At 34.0% G+C, this 20,973-nt stretch overlaps 1 protein-coding gene across 5 annotated transcripts in view; it reads left to right on the top strand.

The window, feature by feature from the left end:
* The window catches only part of EPHA5 (EPH receptor A5), a 321,883-nt gene that overhangs the window by 55,159 nt on the left and 245,751 nt on the right, over window positions 1-20,973 (top strand). For all 5 annotated transcript variants that reach the window (XM_032632597.1, XM_032632593.1, XM_032632596.1 and 2 more), the window contains exon 3: window positions 802-1,462. In XM_032632597.1, the coding sequence (XP_032488488.1) occupies window positions 802-1,462 (661 nt within the window). The remainder of the gene's footprint in view (window positions 1-801; window positions 1,463-20,973) is intronic.

Genomic DNA, 20,973 nt, shown 5'->3' with positions numbered 1-20,973 from the left:
ACATCCTGTGTATATTCAGAACTTCTAAGGTCATTGTGCATAAAATAATGCATTTGTAAGAAAGAATAATGCATTCCCAGGATATGTATAACAAAAAAATCTCAGTATTTGAAATGACAAGGCTCTCAGTATTACTAATCTAAAATTTTTATCTCTATTTTCTGTCTCTAGGTTTATATTTGTGAATAAATGTATGAATTAACAGTTATCCAACTATAAAAGATTCCTAACCAGATTGGTTCAATGAAATAAACATTTATTATTAATTTTAAACTGATGAATTTTCTTTCAAGTTTTATTACATTGTTGTGTTATTTGTAACCTGCCAGGGTTAAATAAATGTGGATTCACGTTACATTTTTATCCCTTCTTTTCCACATTTACTGCTTTTTTTCTCATTGTCATTTAAAAAAAATTGTACTTCCTTTTGTCTTTCAAACTTTATCTACCCTTTTTCTTTCAAACTTATTTCCAAATATATATACTTGCCTTTCACTGCTTCTTGTTAGTCACATCCATACTGAATTTTCTTTTACTGTTACCCTGAAATACATGACTTTTTTCTGGGGAATATCATTTACATGTCTGTATGCTTGAGTTACATTGGAGACAATGACTAATACTTTACTTAATTTAAAAAGGGAAATAATTTAAAAAAATTTTCACGGTATAGCTCCTTCTCTCAATACTGTATATTGAGGAAGCAGAAATTTTACACCTGAATTAGTTTTCTTTGACTATTTTTGCTGGTTATTTTCTAATTGTCTTTTAATTTTTTTGTCCTTCTATTATATTACACAGTGGGAAGAGATTGGTGAAGTTGATGAAAATTATGCCCCTATCCACACATACCAAGTATGCAAAGTTATGGAACAGAATCAAAATAACTGGCTTTTGACCAGTTGGATCTCCAACGAAGGTGCTTCCAGAATCTTCATAGAACTCAAGTTTACTCTGCGGGACTGCAACAGTCTTCCTGGAGGGCTGGGGACCTGTAAGGAAACTTTCAACATGTATTACTTTGAGTCAGATGAGAATGGGAGAAACATCAAGGAAAACCAGTACATCAAAATTGATACCATTGCTGCCGATGAAAGCTTTACAGAACTTGATCTTGGTGACCGTGTCATGAAACTGAATACAGAGGTCAGGGATGTAGGACCTCTAAGCAAAAAGGGATTTTATCTCGCTTTTCAAGATGTGGGTGCTTGCATTGCTCTCGTTTCCGTTCGTGTCTACTATAAAAAATGCCCTTCTGTGGTACGACACTTGGCTGTCTTCCCTGACACAATCACTGGAGCTGATTCTTCACAGTTGCTTGAAGTGTCGGGCTCCTGTGTCAACCATTCTGTGACAGATGAACCACCCAAAATGCACTGCAGCGCTGAAGGGGAGTGGCTGGTGCCCATTGGGAAATGCATGTGCAAGGCAGGATTTGAAGAGAAAAACGGCACCTGTCAAGGTAAGAGTTTACCTTTGGATCTGCAGGGGTTGTCTGCTTCATTTGGATCATGTATATGTATTTCTTCCAGTGATTATGAGCAAATGACCTTTTACTTTGCTAATTTATGGAGATTATTTCTCTTCAAGTTTGATTTCTTCTCAGAATTTTAAAACTTCTGGCAATGATGAAAGATTTAATGTAATATTTTATTGGATATACATAATTATCAGAGAGTGTCTTATTGCAGTGTAATATTTCATATTCATTTTGCTTTCAGAAGTTTTATTTTTGGACAGCTCAGATCAAGGGATTATTTCTTTGTATATAACTTTCTTTGTATGATTAGTGTCTGCTACTTTATTGCTACTTTATCTCCATGAAGAGAAAATAGTACTCTTTACTCGTTATATGAAATTCAAATGTAAACCTTCGATGAGACTTGTTTTGGCATGCTTTTAACTGCCTTTTAAAATTTCTTCAGATATAAGTTCAGCCACATGAACTTCATTGGAAAATATGTGTAAGGTGACAGGACTTAGTTTACTGTGTTGTTTACATATGATGGCTATTACATGCTTGCTTTTAAGAATTTCCAGGTCAATTTTAAATGAATAATAAGTAGAACCCAAGCAAATAACTGTTTGGAGATAGAGCCAATACAGAAAGGTCATTTCAAAGCAATTTGCACTTGGAAATTTTTTTGTTTTAATTTTTCTTTTAAATTGAAACTTGATCATGCATGCCTCCTTCTTCATCTGAAAATACCCTCATTTTGCCCACAGTGTGGTGAGTTGCCCTTTTAAACTTGGATCTTTATCAATAGCTTTTTGGAACAGGATAGTACTTTATGCAAAGTGAAGAACAGCTTATGAAGAAGAAAACACGTTTTCCTTAAAAGAGGAAAAACCCATCCTTATGAACCTGAACTTGTTTTCACCATGATGTGTACATGCCAAATAGGTAATGAGAGTTAATGTGTATTAACTGAGGAGAAAACCAAATGCTAAGAAGTCCCCTAATCCCACTGGTAGCTTCAGATGCATTTTTTTTTTCTAAATCCAGTATATAATGTGGATCAAACTTGCTCAGTTTGTTCAGGCCTGACTGTAGATTGACCGTAGATCCAGGGAAACAAAACTAGGAAATGTCCTGTAAATCATACTGACTTTGCTTAATTATTTCTCTCTAGAAACACATTGCACCATATTTAAACTTCCTTTTTCAGCATCACCTCATATTTGTATACCATCTACAATCAAGTGCATGATTATTTCTCCATGTAATCTACAACTCTCTATTCCTTTATATGTATATGTAAAGTTTTATTAAATCTAAATTATGTTTCAGATAAGCTTTTAAGTTTGTCAAGGAAATGAATCAGATTTTATTTAGGTTTGGATTTAAAGGAAAGTTCTAACTAACATTAACTTAACTTTTCTTTTTGAGCAGCCTTCTTGGTATAAGGTGAAGATATATGTAATTGTAGAATCAGAAGTGGGAGTTAAATATAATCCATTGAATACACTGTATTCGTTTCCCTAAAATATTTACAATATGAATCTTATTATTTCTAAGAATTTGTTTACTATTATTATAAAGCAGCATGCTTGATTTGGTTATTTGTTTATATCCTTTTAGCGAATGATAATGTGGTAGCTTTAGTTCAAACACAGTGACTTTTGTCTTCGTCCGTATCCACAAAGAGTATAAAGGACCTTTGCATTTAGAGGATAATTTTTGATTGTTACTGGGCTTAAAATATTCTGCAGGTGCTTATCATGAAAACATCTTGGGGAAGTAGTGTTCTGACAGGATGTTTTTTAGTGCATGCATTTACTGCAACTTCCTATTCTCGTACTCTTACTAATTGAGGAGTAGAGACCTGAGAGAAAGAGGGACGAACTGGAGAGGCTACCTTGGAGGAAACATCAATAAATGTGTTTACTACCCTACTCTGGAAGGAGGAACAAAGGCTGTGGGTCATGAAGGCTGTAGACACAGCACCAGAAGTTGTTCTACACAGTGCAGTCTATATGAATAGTGCCTCTTGGTGTTTTCCCATGTACAAATGATATGTGGCCACTCTAGGAGGAATTTCAAATGTTTATTCTATAAATAACATATCTTATTGAATGAATAAATAAATGTTGAAGGTTTGTTTTGGAGAATTAAGGCATCACAGATAGTCCCACATAAATAAATATATGCATTTAAACCTATATATTATATGTACATGCAAATGTAAATGTATGTATGTGTGTAAGTGTGCGTATCATATACAATTCCTCCATAACTCTAACTCATTCTATGGTTTTAATGTACTGTCCCCAAACCTTTAAGTAGGGACGTTGATGTTTTGGAGCTATCCTTGATAGGCCAGAAATCTAGGAATCATTCTTGACATCTCCTTCTTACCCACCTCCGACTTTCAATCCATCCCAAAGTATTTATAGAAACTACCACGCAATTATCTCATAAAATCACCCACTTCTCTCTGTTTCCTTTTTCCTCCAATCTATAAGCATATCTTGTTGTAACTTTATTTTTAAATATAATGAATGACTTTTTATGTAGTTTTGGTTTTTGAGCCATGTGAGTGTATCATCTCTACAAAAATGCAAATCTGGTAGTTGCACACACCCATCCTCCTCAGTCCCTGCCTAGTCCCAACACACTTACTTTAGACTCTTCAATGGTTTCCTTTAAAATAAAGTTGTTAAAGTAGCCTAAGATCCTGCATGACTTTGCGCCTGTTAGCTCTCTAGACACATCTTAAACTATGCACTAGTCACACTGGCTCGCTTTTAGTTTCTCAAAGGCTCACTTTCATAACTTGTTCTTCTATGATTCTGTTCCCTTCCCCTGAAAAATTCTTTTACCTCCCTTATGCCTGATCAACTCATACTAATCCTTCAGATCTGTACTCCAACACTCCTTGTTCAAGGAAGCTGGCCCTGATCCTTGAAGACTAGGTCATCCCCCTCTGTTATTTACTCACATATTTTCCTTCATAAAACCATTTAGAGTTATGATTTTGCACATATTTGTTAACTTATTATTTGATTTATGATTCACTCCCCACCCCCATTAGACTACATACTCCTTGATTACAACAGTGGTGTATGTAATCTTAAGAAGTGAGAAGGAAATCAAAAGGCAAGAGGTAAGGAAAATGAATTCAAAAGAGGAAATAGGATGAGCAAAGTCATAAAAGAATACTATGTTTTAAAATTATTTATTTTAAATAAATAATTGTGTTTATTTTACCTTTGTACTTATCTTTAGAAAACATCCTTGGTCATAAAAATTGACAAATATGTCTTTTAAATTAATCTTTGCTTAGTCCTAAGATTCTCAGGCCACATTTTCAAGTTTCAGGTATTAAATCATATATGATTGGCATATGATATATTAACTATCATAGAGGTCGTCTTAGTGATTTTTGTAGCCCTCAAAACATCACATGCTGAAAGGTGTTTATAATATAGCCTTATTACATATTTACATTTAATAACTCAGTTTCTTTTATAATCAAAATATGTTGGGATTTAATTAAGGCTGTAATAAGAAAGTGAAGTTTGAGTAAACCTGTTGTAATGATTGTCATATGTTAAGATTTACTGAATCTGTACTAGGAAGTGACCAGGTAGTTGCTATTGGATCATGTTCATGTGACCTGATATGCGTGCAGGGCATGATAGACTTGACCGAGAGGCTTTTAGCAACTAAACCTTAAGGAATCAGAATGCTAGGCAGCTTATTAACATATGGCGGCTTCAACCCAGAAGACAACCAAGAAGTGATTCAGGAGTCCCTGTCCATTTAGCAGTTCATATTTAACTTCCTTTAGGAGAACTTGACTACCTTTTCCATAATAATCTGATTTTAACCAGGTAAGCAAGTACTCTGGTTTCTATTGTATTACGTTAAAACGTAGAGTGAATTCATTTTTCTAAAGCTTACTTATATGCCTGAATTTTCTATAATAAGCTGCCTTAAGTATACAAATTTATTTCCTTGAAATGTTCTTTATTTTCAGGAACTAATAATGTATTAAATCCATTTATTCAAGTATGTTTCCATATTTGTTATTTATTATTATTTCTGATGAAATTCACACTATTTTTTTCCCTTAAGAGTCAAATGAAATTTTTTTGAGCACAAAATTGTTAGCAGAAACCCATTTTGGAAGTTTCTGCTTTTTATTGAAGTGAATGTGTTTGACAGAAGTAATTGAGTTCACATGAATCAAATGTTGCCTGCTGAGTTCTCTTGTGATTATGTTGCCGACTTACTCAGATGCAAGGCAAGACCACTAATCTTCATCAGTTGCTAGCGGAATGAAGTAGTAATTTGAAATTACCCCTAGATAATTATAGTTTCACTTATATCAAATGGAGGAAAGAGATTTAGATTGTGGGTCACTGCCAAAACCAGTCAGAGTGAAGAAGGTATATGGTGCATGCTCAAATACAGGGTAAGGGAGGGTGTCACATGCCAAGGGCTGCGGAGAAAAAACACATTAATTGTCCAACTGGGAGATGATTGCACAGCAAGGAAATGTAGTGAAAATACTGAGCTCAAGAAAGAGCCTTGATTCAGAAATAGTACAGATACTGCAGGGAGTAGTATGTCGGTCATTCAAACTTCTGGTGCATATTTATGTTTGAAACAAAATTGGCTGGAAATTTAGGGTATTAGGTGTTCATATAATTATGCACTGGAGAGCCTAGTTATTTTTAATTAGACACATTACCAAAAAACTTCAAAGGGGTTGAACTTTTGGTCCTATTTGGTATGCTATTTTATGCAAAAGAAGGAAACTAATTTTAATTTAAAAATTTTAACAAAAGATGGTAATTATGAAAGTAGAGTGTCAATGGTGTGTGAGTATATGTGTATGTGTGTGACCTACTGCTGTGAACCACCACTAAGACAATCAAGTAGTTAAGTCATTTCATCTATTTGTAGGTATTACACATGAGAGTAATAAAATAGATTTTTCTTTTCTTTTTAACTCCTCCCTTGAATAATTTTAGATTAGTTCTATTAAAATGTTAGAGCATACTCTGCATTTTTTTGTTTTTGCTTTTTTTTTTCTAAATCAGGGTTTTTCAACACTGATACTATTGATATTTGGGCCAGATAACTAGTTGTTTGGGGGGAGGGGTGGTCCTGTTCACCGTAGGATATTTAGCAGCTTCCTTGGCCTCTAATACTCCACTCCTGATTTTCATAGTCAAAAATGCCTCCATATATTACCAATGACCCCTGGAGGCAAAAATCTCTCTTAGCTGAGAACCACTGATTGAAATATACTCCATCTGCCTACGTGAGCAGGTGTGCTGCTAAAGCTAAATATGTTTATAGACTGGTTACCTTTGCAAAAGTGAACATTTTTCTGCAGAACGAAAGAAGTGTACATTTCTTAAAATGCGTATTCATTTTGAAATGTGACTAATTTAACTTGGATAAAATGATATAGTATATCAGTAAATATGCTGCTGATGAGACGCAACATACCCTACCTAGTGTTTTAAGCATGCAGATTCTGAGCCAGAATGCCTGGATTCAAATCCTACCTCTGCCTTTATCAGCTCTGTATCCCTGGCCAAGTTGTTGAATCTCTTTATTCCTTGTTTTCCTCGTCTCTAACTACCTCATAGCAATTCTAGGAGATATTATATGAAAATTATTTAGAATAACGCCTAGAAAACAGTACTTATTCAATAAACGTTAGCTATGTCTTAGATATTTTATTAAAAATAAAATTATGTACAGGAATATGTGTCTGTCCATTGGAAAATACAGGGTAGCTTCAGCTTAGAAAATTCTCTAATTTGTTTAAACTAGAGAGTGTATTCTTTAGTAGAATCATTTATCAAAGGATAGTCCTACATTTTTATTTATTGGGTGATCACAACTATGTAAATATATTGGAACCTACTTTATGAAGGAGATTTGCTCTCTCCTTAGATATCATCACTCATTCTTTAAATTATTGATCGCTCATCCTTTAAGTTATTGTCGTAGGCACTGTAGTCTATCTATACAATTCCTGTATCCTAGTAATGCAGACAGATAGCTCACAAACATACATATGCACTCACATCTACAGTTACGGTTTATGAGCGTTGTTACTGGCAGTGTGAGTGTGCAAAAAAATGGGTAGTAAGAAAATGTTTCTCTGAAAAGGTGATGTTTAACACAGATGTGAAAAAAGAAGCCACATGAAGACTATGGGAAACAGCTTAACAAGCAGATGGAAGCTTTCAGTGCAGAGATCTATCATAGTATATTAATCAATTTTGTATATATCTCTTTTCCCTCTAAAATTATATTAAAATGTATTTGCATATTAAAATCTGAGAAATAAAAGAGCTGCTACTCCCTGAAATTACCTGCTAAAAGAGGCTATTCATATACATATTATACTGTCTTAAGGATAGAGAATTCCTAATAATACCTAGGGTCAAATACATACATATCAAATATGAAACAACTCATTTTATTTATGAGTAGTATTGGTGTGGTGGATGGCAGCTTGTAAATTATTATACCAGTTGAAAGAATGAAAGCCTTTTCTTTTTTAAGAACTTAATGTTTCATTGGTCCAGTGAATCTTCTGGATATGTGCACAGTAAAAAAAAAAAAAAAAAAGAGAGAGAGAGATTTGGCAATAAAGGAAAAGAAATAGAAGAAGCAGAAGCAAACACTCCATAATCCCTCCTAGACAAGCTTTTGATCTTGATTTTGCACTCCTACTTTCTCACTCATAAAAGAAGGTACATTAGGCAAAGTCTTGAGTCTCCCTTTCCTATGCCATGTTTAGAATAAATGTAACAAATAAATACTATGCCTCATATTTACAGTAATAGTAATAGCTACTTTGTACATTTTACTTTGGGTCAGTCTCTAGAATGTCTTATTATGATGGTGGCACATTCCGTATTGTTACCGTGCAAAGGAATTTTAGCATTTCTGATCTTGAGCTCCATTATGATCACATGGATGGAGAATTAATGATTATATTTATGTTCAAGTGTCTCATATTTTACAAAACATCTCCTGATAAAAAACATTTATTAAAAGGATATGCATTGGATAGGCTACTTTTGTTATAACAAATTAATATAGAAATATATAAATTAACAAAGAAATATAGAAATAAATTAATATAGAAAGATAATTCTCTGAAGAAAAATTTAATGATAAAGATAAAGGCTATTATATATCATCATATATCTGAATTGATATATTCAGAAGTGATTTAAAATCCATGATACTTAAATGTACTGGGAAACCACAACGTACTCCGTTTTATTGTTTGCTTTTTTTTGTTATTCAGATAGCAGCAGAAGGATTTTTACAAAGTCTGATAACATAAATCAGTATAGCTCTCATGGGAAAAGTTGTGTGTACAGGAAAATTTAATTTTGAAAACTCACTGAGTGTGATTCAGCAAACATCTCAGTGTCTATTCTCAGATTCTTAAGAGCAAAAAGTTAAAAAAAGAATGCAAATGATATGAAACAAAGTAGCCACCAATGGCATAAAATCATTAAGTAGACTTAAAACCTCAAAATCGACCTGAAATCACCACCAGATTTTTTATGCAGTAAAGAGAGCTGTGGGCTTTAGGTGATGCAGTTCTCCGTTCAAATCTCACTTTTCCTTTTGGTAGCTGTGTGACTGTGGACAAACAAAATCAGATTGAGCCCAACTTTCCTCATATGTGAAATGTTAAATAATACAACATGCACCTGCAGAGACAGCCTGTAAAGGCATATAAAGTATGCCTACTTCAGGAGCAGGGCATGGACTAGCCACTTCAGCATGACCTGAGAACTTTTAGAACTGCAGAATCTTAAGCCCCATCATAGAAAAACTGAATCTGAATCTACATTTTAGCTAGATCCCTTGGTGTTTTTTATGTGCATCTAAGTTTGAGAAGCCCTAATATAAAGGACTCTTGGAGTTAATCCTCCTTTTTTCTTTATTTTAAAGATTAGGGAGCTGAAATACAGATAAATTTTAGGGCTATGTAACTACACAAGGGCAAGAAATGTATTTATCTTAATCCCTTTGAATAAATATCAAAATATTGCACTCTCCATGTTGTTTCATGACTATTACGCATTAATTATATATTTATCTTTCCCTCCAGATGTTTCTTGTTTTGATATAGATGGTAATCATATAACTTTTGATTGTATTAGACCTAATGAAATTCTTTCCTTTTTTATTTCTGCTAATTGCTTCTTGACTTTGGAATCTCATATTTACTATCAATTCATTCTACTATTATCATAAGTAAACAATATTGGCAAATTAGGGGAAAAATCAAACCACAACAAGGTAGAGAAAAAAGTACAAATGGCAGCCATGTCCTAATCACTCCAATTTATGAACTGCATTTTTGGAGTGCTTGTCTTTTTTTATTGGCTTGTAGGAGTTCTTCACATGATTTAAGCTTTCCTCCTACTGATGAGGTATTATTGGGACCAGTTTTTATCTAATTCTTCTCTTCTCAACATTTTTATAGTGCAACACAGTAATTTTAATAATTTAAAACCATATTGTTGCTGGACACACCTATGAGAGATTCTGATTCCATTGTGTGCTGGCCAGAGCATCAGTATTTTTTTTTAAAGCTCCCTAGGTGACTGTAACGTGTAGTCCAGATTAAGGAGTTTTATGATAGTTAGGATTAAGGTTTGGTGGCTTTTATAAATTGTGTAAATTTATACCCCAAAACCTCATCCAGGGAAGGCCACAAATTTTGATTCTTGAAGACTGATTTCTTCCCTCCATGAAGACGTCCCACCTCCCACAAGCCTCTTTGGCACTCCTTGTATACATGGGCAACGTTTTACCCAGTGCCCTGTATTTTTTTTTTTTTGTATTCCAATAAAGCTTTATTTACATAAACAGGTGACAGGCAGGATTTGGCCCATAGGTTGTAGTCTGCCAACCTTCTGCTTTATACCCAAATACAAAGAAACTGTATAAACAACACAGAAATGATAAGCATATTAATATTTTGTCTTATTCTGTCTAACTCTACAAATTCTCCTCTCCTCGTCCTCCTATTAACCAGTGTCTTCTTGAGGGTGCAGCCAGTTTTTCAAGGTTTCAGACTCTCTGAAGGGCTCCCCACTTGACACAAGGCTATGGCTTTTTCTCCTGGACCCTGGGACATTAAAATCCAAGTCTTCCCGTTTCCCACACCCATTCTCAGCCCTCCTGTCCTGCAGAGAAGCAGGATAGGATCAGCTCTAAAAGGCAGCACTCCATGCTTTGGTTCCCTCTTTTTTTCTGCCCCCTGTGGGTTTCCATCCCCAGATTTATAAAATGTATTGCCATCTTAAAATTTCCCTGCATTAAAACAAAACACAGTAAAATGAGCCCTGTTAAATGACAAAACTAAAACAATTTCGTAACAGGTTTGATATCCTTTATCCAAAATAATCCATGAGTACAGTGCCTCACCAGCAGTGGGACACTCTTCCCAGGGGATTTTGGGCAAGAGTGAGGTTTTTAGAGCTTTAGAAGAGGCAATGCGGAACCAGGGAATGATTGGCTAGGAGGTCCGGATTTAATTACAAGGCTAGCAGGTCCTACTTTCTAGGGTAAGGTGGGCTAACTAAAGCTGAGTTTGAGGATACTGATTGGTGTATGTTAGGTTTCTCTTAAATGCAGGCTGATTTAGGTTTAGATTTGTGACATGTGCTGGGCCACTGGGGTGACCTCAATTTTGTGGGTCCCAGTATATGAATTAACTTTATCAGCCCCAAGCTTTGTTCTATTTAATTTAATTTCTAGGTACTTGTACCTGGAGCGTTTCCAGGTTTTCTTAGACTTTCATGTTGTTGGAACCAGAAGACTTGGGTGAACTAGTAAATGCTAAACTTAAGTCTATAGTTCCCTAAGTATACAATGCCCAAATATAAAACTTTTAATTTTGTAAAATTATTGCTGACCTACAGGAAGCTAAAATTAGTGAAGGATATATACATCCCTGTCTGAAACACTCTCCACCCACCAAATGTAAAATTCATTGGTATTCATTTTATCAGAAATAAAAAGTAGTTCATTTTTTGAAAAGTACATTTCATTTATGTTTTAGTCAACATGTTTTATTTTACTAAAGAGTTAATAGCTGAAAAAATTAAACTGAAACATTTGTCAAGTAAAGTAACTTTTAAAAATGAGAATTGACATTTTAACATTGACATGAATAGAGAAAAAGTTATCTTTTACTTTTCTTCTTCTGCAAGTAGCATTAGAATTAAAATGATTTACAGACCATAGAGAAAAAATTCCTGCATTTCCTTAAATTCTTTCCACATTCTTTTATCAAAATCTCTCAAACTTCTTCAAAAAAAAATTAAAAAAATTAATTTAGGGTAAAGGACATCCTGGCTTTGAGAAAGAAGTATAAAAGGAACATTTATGAAACTTGGAAATACAAACTAGTAGTCATACTGTTTTGTCTAAAACAATTTTAGCATAAAGGATACTAAATGATACCACAAATTTTAATTTCATGTTACTAGCCAACTTGGTGTAATTATAATAAATAATTTCATCCTGAATAAAAGAAAACTAAAGACAGGAGTTTAGAGGTGCTATGTTAATGCTCTTTATTGAAATAAGAATAATAATATTTTTTCATAGTACTAAAAATGGAGATATGATACAGATGGAAATCTTGATGTATTTCATAAGCTCTCTGTTACAACAAAATAACTAAAACAAAATTATCCTTTTCTGCAGAAAAAAGAGAACTTTAATTTGGGGGGGGTGAGAATAGCATATTTAAATATTAGCACAGCCTGTGGCTTGACTTTAGCTAATCAGGATTTAATATATTAGTTGCAAATATTATGATCGTCAGTAAGCTGATAAATTGGGGTCCAAATGTTGCAAGTAGGGAGAAGATTAACCTGCCCAGTATCACACAGCCACCACGTTTTAGACTTGGCATTAGAATCATATATTTAACTTCAGATTCTCCATTCTACTGTTGTACTTTGAACAGTATATAAACACACTTAATCACAAATTGATTTGTAGTTTGTAATCACATATAGCATCCATGATAATCCTGAATAAAAAGCACTGATTCTTCTTAGGACTATATTTCTATTATAATTAATATGTCAAATATTTTCTGCTCGACATGTTTAGATTTATGTAGTACACCTCCTGTATGGATAAGCCTTGAAAAATCTGCTTAACCACTTTGGAGGGTTGCACAGAAAGCTAACTATCCAAGCAACTAATAAGAAGCTTAGCTTAATTTGAAGGTATCAATCTATTCAATTGATTTGTTTATATATCCAGTTTATACTACTCACAGGAAAAAAGGTTAAGTATGCTGTTTGCCTAAACAGTATAATTTATTGCCTTTAAATTTAGTTTGTACGTTAGTCCAGAAGGACATGCCAATTATTATAAAGCAGGAAGGCATGGAGCCACTAGCTCCGCATAGTTTTTTCTAGAAAGTGTATTATTAATTAGCTGTAAAAGTAAAACTATGAATTCTAAGCTATTCATGATCTCATAACTGGTTATCATTACATGAAAAGCCTTTTGTATCCTTTATTATTTCTGGTCACAGATGTGGATCACATCTTATCTTCTATACTTTGTTGTTTAAACACCGTGTCTGCATTTATGGCTGACCAGTAGGGTTCGTCCTTAAGAACTCAAGTAATTTGTTGATATGCTTTGATCTTTTCTGAGCTTGAAGATATCCTGCTTATTTGAGTGCTGTTAAGGTATAGTTTAAATAAAAAAAAAAAAAGAAGAGACACAGTTTGGGGGAAGTAACAATTAGAGAAAATGATAATTTGACTGATGGATAACTCCATTTCTTTGATGGAATTGTTAGCAGGAATCAGACTTAGAGAATGTGCACTCCAAAGTTCCTGCTGTGTGATTGTGCAGGAGATTAATAATACACTACTCCATATGCATAAGGGCTTTTCCTCTGATGAATTCAAAGCACTTGGAAAGGATTCTATTAGGACATTTCTTAAATAAAGAATGGAACTATCAACATTTTATCTTCCATTTTATGGATTGGAAAGTAAGATGATGTGATTTCCCTAAAGCTTCCCAGTATTCTCCTATGCTTCCCTTTACCACACTAACTCTAGTTTTGCACCTCACAATCAGAGAGCCATATAATCACTGGCTCCTGTGAATGATGTCCCCGTATTCACCTAGTCCCAGTATTTTCCAACGCTAAAAGCTTCTTTTTTTAGAACTACCCTGACCTGTATTATTTATTTATTTAAAATTTTCTTTAGAAGGTTTTGTGTGTCACCTGTTTTTGCTTTCTTGGTTCAAGCATGATTTAATATGTCAACACTGGTTTGCTTAACTGGGTTTGATTGTCTTCCATACTTGACTCAGACGAGGCAGTCTCCTTTCAAGCATGTTGCTGCCCAGATAAATGAAATGTCACAACAGTGAGGACTCCTTGTTTTGTGACAGCAGTAGCTTTTTTGGACACAGTCAGTGGTTGGAGAGAGGGGCTGGTGAGGGCATTTACACAGTAACAATAGAGCTGACTTAAGTCAGACCTTCCTCTTCAGGCCCACACAAACAAACAGCAACAGATAATGCACTTAAACTTGGAGGAACTTTACTCTTCTTTCAGGTGAAAATGAAGTTAAATCCAAAATAGGAACTTTTTTCCCACCATGGACAAGAGGGAAACATCTGTTAGTAGTTGTCTCAAAATAATACTCAAGTATAGCACTTTATTTTTACAGTTTGATTTCTTCCATGTTTTATTGGCAGGCACTGAGATGTTATTGATCTCAGTACATAACGTTAGAAACTAATCCATAGGAAAAAAGTTTTTCCACTGTCTCTCACAGTAAAAGTATTGTTTATGATTTTGAAACCTGGATTAGATTTTAAAGACTGGAGGCTCATGAAGCTTAGTACTTGGCCTAGAGCAAATCCTCAGTACATGCTAGTTACTTTAAAAGTTGAAAGCCATTTCAGTGAAAAATAACCCTAGGCAAAGTACTGGAGGTTTGCTTGTTTGTTTGTATCCGCTTTTTGAACTAATGTTTGCTTGTGTTGCTTTCACCACCCTGGGATGGCGACCTATCCTCCCAGGACATGTGGAACCCTGGGAGGGGGGAGCATTCTGTCCAGTCCAGTCTGCACTGGGTCATCTCCTCAGGTCACGGCCTGTAAAGACTGAGGAGGTTTCTGAGTGTTAGTGGGAAAATTTTAATTTCAATTTAAGAGGGAAATAAACTGGGCCAACCAGGCATGTTGCAAGGAATTGAACATATATTACAGGAATGGAGAGTCCATTTGTAACAAACTTTGATTAGGGACTGAAGGAAGAAGAAATTAATCATTGAGGAGGCACAGAGTTTGACGTTAGGCAAAAAAAATCTGAGTTTTAGAAAAATCTGATGAAAGTGAAAGTCTTAACCAAGAGCAACCTCCATCATCAAGGGGAAGACTGGCCAGAGTGTTCCTCTGATCAGATCTCAGAACTTACATTGTTTTCATCTGAAGTTAGAAGAGAATGGAATGAAAGCTGAAGAGAAAAAATTCTTGTTCCTTGAAAATACAAAAGCTGGCCAAAGGGAATAGTTTGACTTTCAAGTCAGTGTAAAAAGCAATAATATACTAGAAATAATAGAGATTCCAAGAAATAAGGCCAATAAATGATAAATGACAAAAACTGGCAATTAATGACAATTCCAAATGGCAGAATTGTCAGGGTATCTTATATGGTATGGTGAGGCAAGAGAAGGGTTGACACATGTGCAAAGACCTGCTGTGTGCCGGTACTATTAAATGTTTTATTGACATTCTCTCTTTTAAGCTTGACAGTGTCCTGTGAGCCATAGTTTCAGGGGGAACTGAAGCTCAGAGAGGTTAATTTTAACTAAAACTATAAAGTAGCAAACTGACATTTTAACCTAGGTGTGTTTGTTTCATATCTATGTTTTCCCACTGTATTATATGTTCTCCATTAAAATGCACTTGAGCTCCACTTAATTTTGTCACCCGACTCAAATCCCTTGTGGGCTAATCTAACATCTATGTGAGCAGAACTACACTGTATATCAGAGGCAGAGGCACCCTGGAGGGACCTAGGAGTCACCAGAGTCGCCTAGAGATTATTGTCCCCATATTCAGACCTCAAACTGAGGATGTGGAAAGGAAATTTAAGGTAGAAAGATTATGTAGTGACAGGGGAATGGAACAAATAAAGCAAAGCAAGATTGTGTGAGCAAAGCAAAGTGTGAGTGAGAGGAAATTGCAAGAGCATGAAGCTCTTACCCAGGTCAATAGAGACCCTATAATCAGGAACCAAACTAGAATTGATTACCTGTTTTCTATGTGAATATTCAAAGTGGGGGAAGAAAAAACCTTTGGAATAAACTCAATGTACGTGCTGTGCGAGAGAGAGAGAGAGAGAGAGAGAGAGAGAGAGAGAGAGAGAGAGAGAGAGAGGGAGAGAGATTGGGTTGTAGGTTAAGAACTCTCAATCCATTTCTGACTTTTTTGCTTTTTGCATTCTTATGCACATAAATTACTTTGCCTTATTTGTCTGCTCCCATAAGTAGTACAGGAAACCTTTTTCATGTTTTAGCTTTTGGAGTATTGAAGTGTGATTTTATTCAAGTTTTGTTTGTTTTGTTGCTTTTGTTTCTTTTGGGGGTGGGGTAGGGAAGCAAAAGAAAAATGAAACTGTACTGTACAATGTGAGTGAGAAGATTTTTGTAAAGATTCTAGCTTGGGAAAAGCCTCTGCACCTCATGGACCTGGTGTGGCCTTTGAATTTTCATGTCCACAATAAAGAAACTAAATGATTCTTCACCTCCCCACCAATTCTGATATTATGGCTTTCAGGTACAAGGTGTCTTACTGGAGACTTCCATTTTGAAGTATTTTCATGTCATTCTTAATCGTGGGAAGTTGAAAAGAAGTGGAATACAAAACAAAAGAAATACAATATAAAAATTAACAAATGAGCAAACAGATCTTCATAAATAAAATAGTACAATTAAAATAATTGCTACTTCTCTGTTGACTCATCTAAATTAAACAGTCAGCCTGATAATAAAGGCAAATATCCTTATGTTCTAATAGGTAAAACAGAACTGTTCTAGGAAAAAAATAGTATGTATTCCTGCATTTTTAGACCCAGCTATGTGTGAGGTATATAGAAACAATGTAACTCTGACAGATATACTATTGTTTCTATTTTATAAGTGAGGAAATTGGAGCTGAAATAGATTAAGTATGATTTCCAAGAACTCTGAGTTAGCTTCTAATACAGTTTTTTTTGACTTCAATGTATATAAACTTTGAGAGAAAAACATACTGACTATTCTACATTCCCAGAAGGCACCACGTTTTATTTTTTAATTTAAAAAATCGATAAACTCAATTGTTAGAGTTATATGGGGGAGAAATGTACAGCCAAAAGACAAGCATGGAGACGATCGTAGCATTGATGTAAAGAAAAATAATAACTGCTACTTGTTTTAAAAAATCAAATTCAAAGAACAATATATGATAATAATTATAGGAAAAGGTACAAAAAGAACTAATTCTGTTTAGATATATATGTAGTCAGTAATGCTGAAAGAATCATGACAAATCAAGATTGTATAATTATTATATAACTTAAATATTTGACTTTCATTAGGAAAAAAGTTATTAAATTGGGTGCAATTATACGAAATTGCTAGTACATGACCACTTTGGAAATACAAAAGGTGGCAGTTTCATATGATCTAAAGCAATATATGTGCAATCAAATACTGTTAATATGCAGTGATACTTCTTCATTGTTTATGTCAGGAAAATAACCCAGGAATTGAGGAAAATATGGCTGCAAACTCAAATTCCCTAAGGATACTCTTTCTCGCTCTATCTCTCTCTCCATCATTACTCCTTCTCTCTCTTCTCTCCTTTTTTTTTTTTTTCTCTTTATTTGGGAGACACTATTTCCATCATTTCAAAGATAATTTTCAGAGTTTTCAATGTATTTCAAGTGAAAAAAGTAATACTGGAAGGATTTTTTTCAGTTTTGGTATGATAAATATTACTAGTTTTACATAATAAGACCAAAAAAGGAGGGGGTATAAGTCCCTAGCTTCTATAGAAAAATATATGTTCTTTTTCTTTATTTTGTTCAATTGGTTTCTAGTTAATATAGTTTTTAAATTCTTATTAGAGCTTGTTGATTTATAACTGCTAATTACAACAAATGTTTTATATTTTCTATATAGAAAGGTCAGATGCACAACTAAATGTAAATGCAGACTCCAGTAATCCTTACATATCCCTGTTCTTTCCAAAAACATCTTACTTACTTTGGTCCTGGAGACAAAAAGATTTGTCTTTTACTCTGTCATTTCAGCTTCTCTACTACTAAAGTGAATATATTCTCTTTAAACTTAAGAAAGTACTGATGACTTCAGCTCTTACTGTTCATTAAAATGAACTTGGCATGTATTTTTCCTCACTGAAGTGGTATTTGACCTTGAAAAACTCTGAGGCCCAACTCTCAAACAAGATTTAAAACTAGGTTAGGTTTTTTTTTCTCCAATTCTTAGTTATTTTTTTCTAATACAAGCTGCTTCTCTTGTATTACTTTGATTGCTTCTACTTATGATTAATTCTACTTATATCCTTCCCTAATTTCCTTTTTTTTCTCCTTCTATTATAAATTTTTCTGTTATAAATTGATTTTCTTCATTTGAATACCTTTATTCTTCGAGAAAACTTGAAGTTAATTCCTTAAGAGAAAGCTATTTTGGCTTTGTTTTTTCTTTTGCCTCTTTCTTCCAAAAGAGGATGTTTGGTTCTGTTAACTTAGAACCAAAGGACATAGAAGGGTATTATTGTGATATGTAAAGACATAGCCTGACATAAATATTTGTTAAGTGTGTGTAGGAATTTTTCTGTACAATAAATCCATCCTTTTTGTTCCGTTATTAAAGATGGTGATAAGCCTGTTGATGATGATATTAAAATAATAATGATAACATTCCCAACACTTCCATGGCAAGTTCTATGTGGCACACACTCTACTGAACACTGCTTATTTGTTATATAATTTGGTCCTTATGTACATGCACGTGTGCACGCGTGTGCACACATACACACTATGAATCATGTATGGTTCTTAAGTTTTACAGAAAAACAAGCAGACACAGAGAGTTTACATAACAAGGGTAACAGTCAGTAAGTAGTGGAGTTGGATGAAAGCCCAGGCCATTTGTTTCAGTTTCTGCTTTTAACTTCTATACCACACTGTTAGTGGAGAGACCAGCACACTGTATTTTACAAGCATTGATTTTATCCTCTCTCCAAAATTTTCTTTGATTTTTCCCATCAAGAGATAACCAGTTCAAAAGAGAAAAGATCATATATGTAATCATTATATGGATGCTAAATAAATATTTAAATAGACTTCCTAACAATATACTTTTCTCACAAAAGAGAATAGTTCAAATACAAAGGATTTCCATCAAGAATGACATTTATATATATGCAAACTCTGTCTAAAAATAAACATACACTGTTATGAACTAAGAGAGCAATATTTTCATTCAGAAGTATATTTATATAAAAGGTAGAAAACCTTTTCTACTAGATATTCAGTTTCTGTTCACATTCAGTTTCTCTTGTTTCCTGCCTACTTTTAAACATGCAATAGAGACAAGACTCGTGTATATATATATGCTTTGTCACTTTTGAGCATTTTTTGGAGGGGGCTAGGGAAGCTGTGTCATGCCATCTAAAAATCTGAAAAGATCTTTTCTCTATCATCAAACTTTCGCAAGAGATTTTTTGAAACAGGGATTTGAAATGTTATTATTTTCATTTTTAAATATACCTAAATAATAGCAAATAATATGATTAAAACATTAAAGATTGGCATTTTCGATTGAAGATAATTTATCTCTTCTCAGGTATCACTATGACTGTCCATCCAACAGTGATTTAATCACAAAAAATAAAGTATTATATTTTGAATAAATTCATAGGAGTTTATTTTTGAAGAAAATATTCCCATTACAGATTTTAGTTTTACCTTGTCCATTTAATTCATCTTATAATTTTAAGAGGAAGGGGAAAATTCTTGGTTACACTAATCGAAGGATTAGATATAAATTATAGGTATTTTCTGAGTCCAGTTGGCTTGATTATACATCGATATTTTAGCTAAATATTTTGCCAAATTAATATGTATTGTTAATATTCTGTATAATTTACTCTATAAGTAAACAGTGTATGTTTATTTTTACTTAGCACATTTTATTTTTATTTAGCATGCTATATATCTTTTACATTATATTATATATATGTTTCATCTACCTTTTCGGAAAATTCATGATATTAAAATATAATTTCATTTTTTATTTTATGTAAAAAAATAACAGATATATCTTTCTCATTTTACAAAGTAAAATTTTACGTGTTCTGAAGGGTGATAACCACAAGCCATAGGGAAAAGTGCTGGACCACATTCAAATTAGCCTTATTGTTCTATATTATCTTACTGGAGTACAAGGTTAATTAGTACCATAGGCGATGTGCATTATTCATCGCTGCAATCAGGCTTTTATTCTGCTGGGCCTTTATTGTCTGCAAATTGTTGTTCTTCTTATAACAAAACCTTGATAAACTATTATCATATGTAATTTCACTGAATTATATTGGTGATGCATACATTAGTTTGTGTACTTTATTCTGAAGATGTCGTTCCCATCTAAAAAAAAATAGGAAGATTAAAGACTAACATCCTCTTTTGTAGGAGGACATAAACTTTGAAGACAGGGAACATAAGTTATTGTTGCTTATTGTAGGTTTTTTTTTTCTTTTAATTAATTTTCTCTGTATCTTATAGAGAAAGCTTTAATAATATCATGTTTAGTGGCAATAGTTTTTCATTAAATATTGATCTTTAAAATACATTTTCCTCTTGTAATTGTAAAATTAATTAATTCCCTCTGTCTCAGCAGAATATAAACTCCCTGAGACTAGGGACTTTGTATAACAGTAACACGTGGAACAATGACTTTACCTTAAGACATATTTTTAAATGAATTTAATGAACATGTGTGTACATTTGCAAATGAGTCTGTTAACCTAATAGTTTAATAGGACTTTTATTGTAGAATTAAAAATAAGGAAAGGGCTTCCCTGGTGGCACAGTGGTTGAGAGTCTGCCTGCCGATGCAGGGGACATGGGTTCGTGCCCCGGTCCGGGAAGATCCCACATGCCGCGGAGCGGCTGGGCCCGTGAGCCATGGCCGCTGAGCCTGCGCATCCGGAGCTTGTGCTCTGCAACGGGAAAGGCCACGATAGTGAGAGGCCCGCATACCGCAAAAAAATAAATAAAAAATAAGGAAAGAACACCTTGTCTCAATTCTTGTTCCTGTATTTCTCCTCCTCTTATATAAAGGAGACAAGGATAGAAGGAAGGAAGAGTGGAGGTAGTGGCAAAGATGACATAG

This window comes from Phocoena sinus, chromosome 5, assembly GCF_008692025.1.
Source record: "Phocoena sinus isolate mPhoSin1 chromosome 5, mPhoSin1.pri, whole genome shotgun sequence".
Taxonomy (NCBI): Eukaryota; Metazoa; Chordata; class Mammalia; order Artiodactyla; family Phocoenidae; genus Phocoena; species Phocoena sinus.
This window is presented reverse-complemented; position numbering and strand designations above follow the sequence as displayed.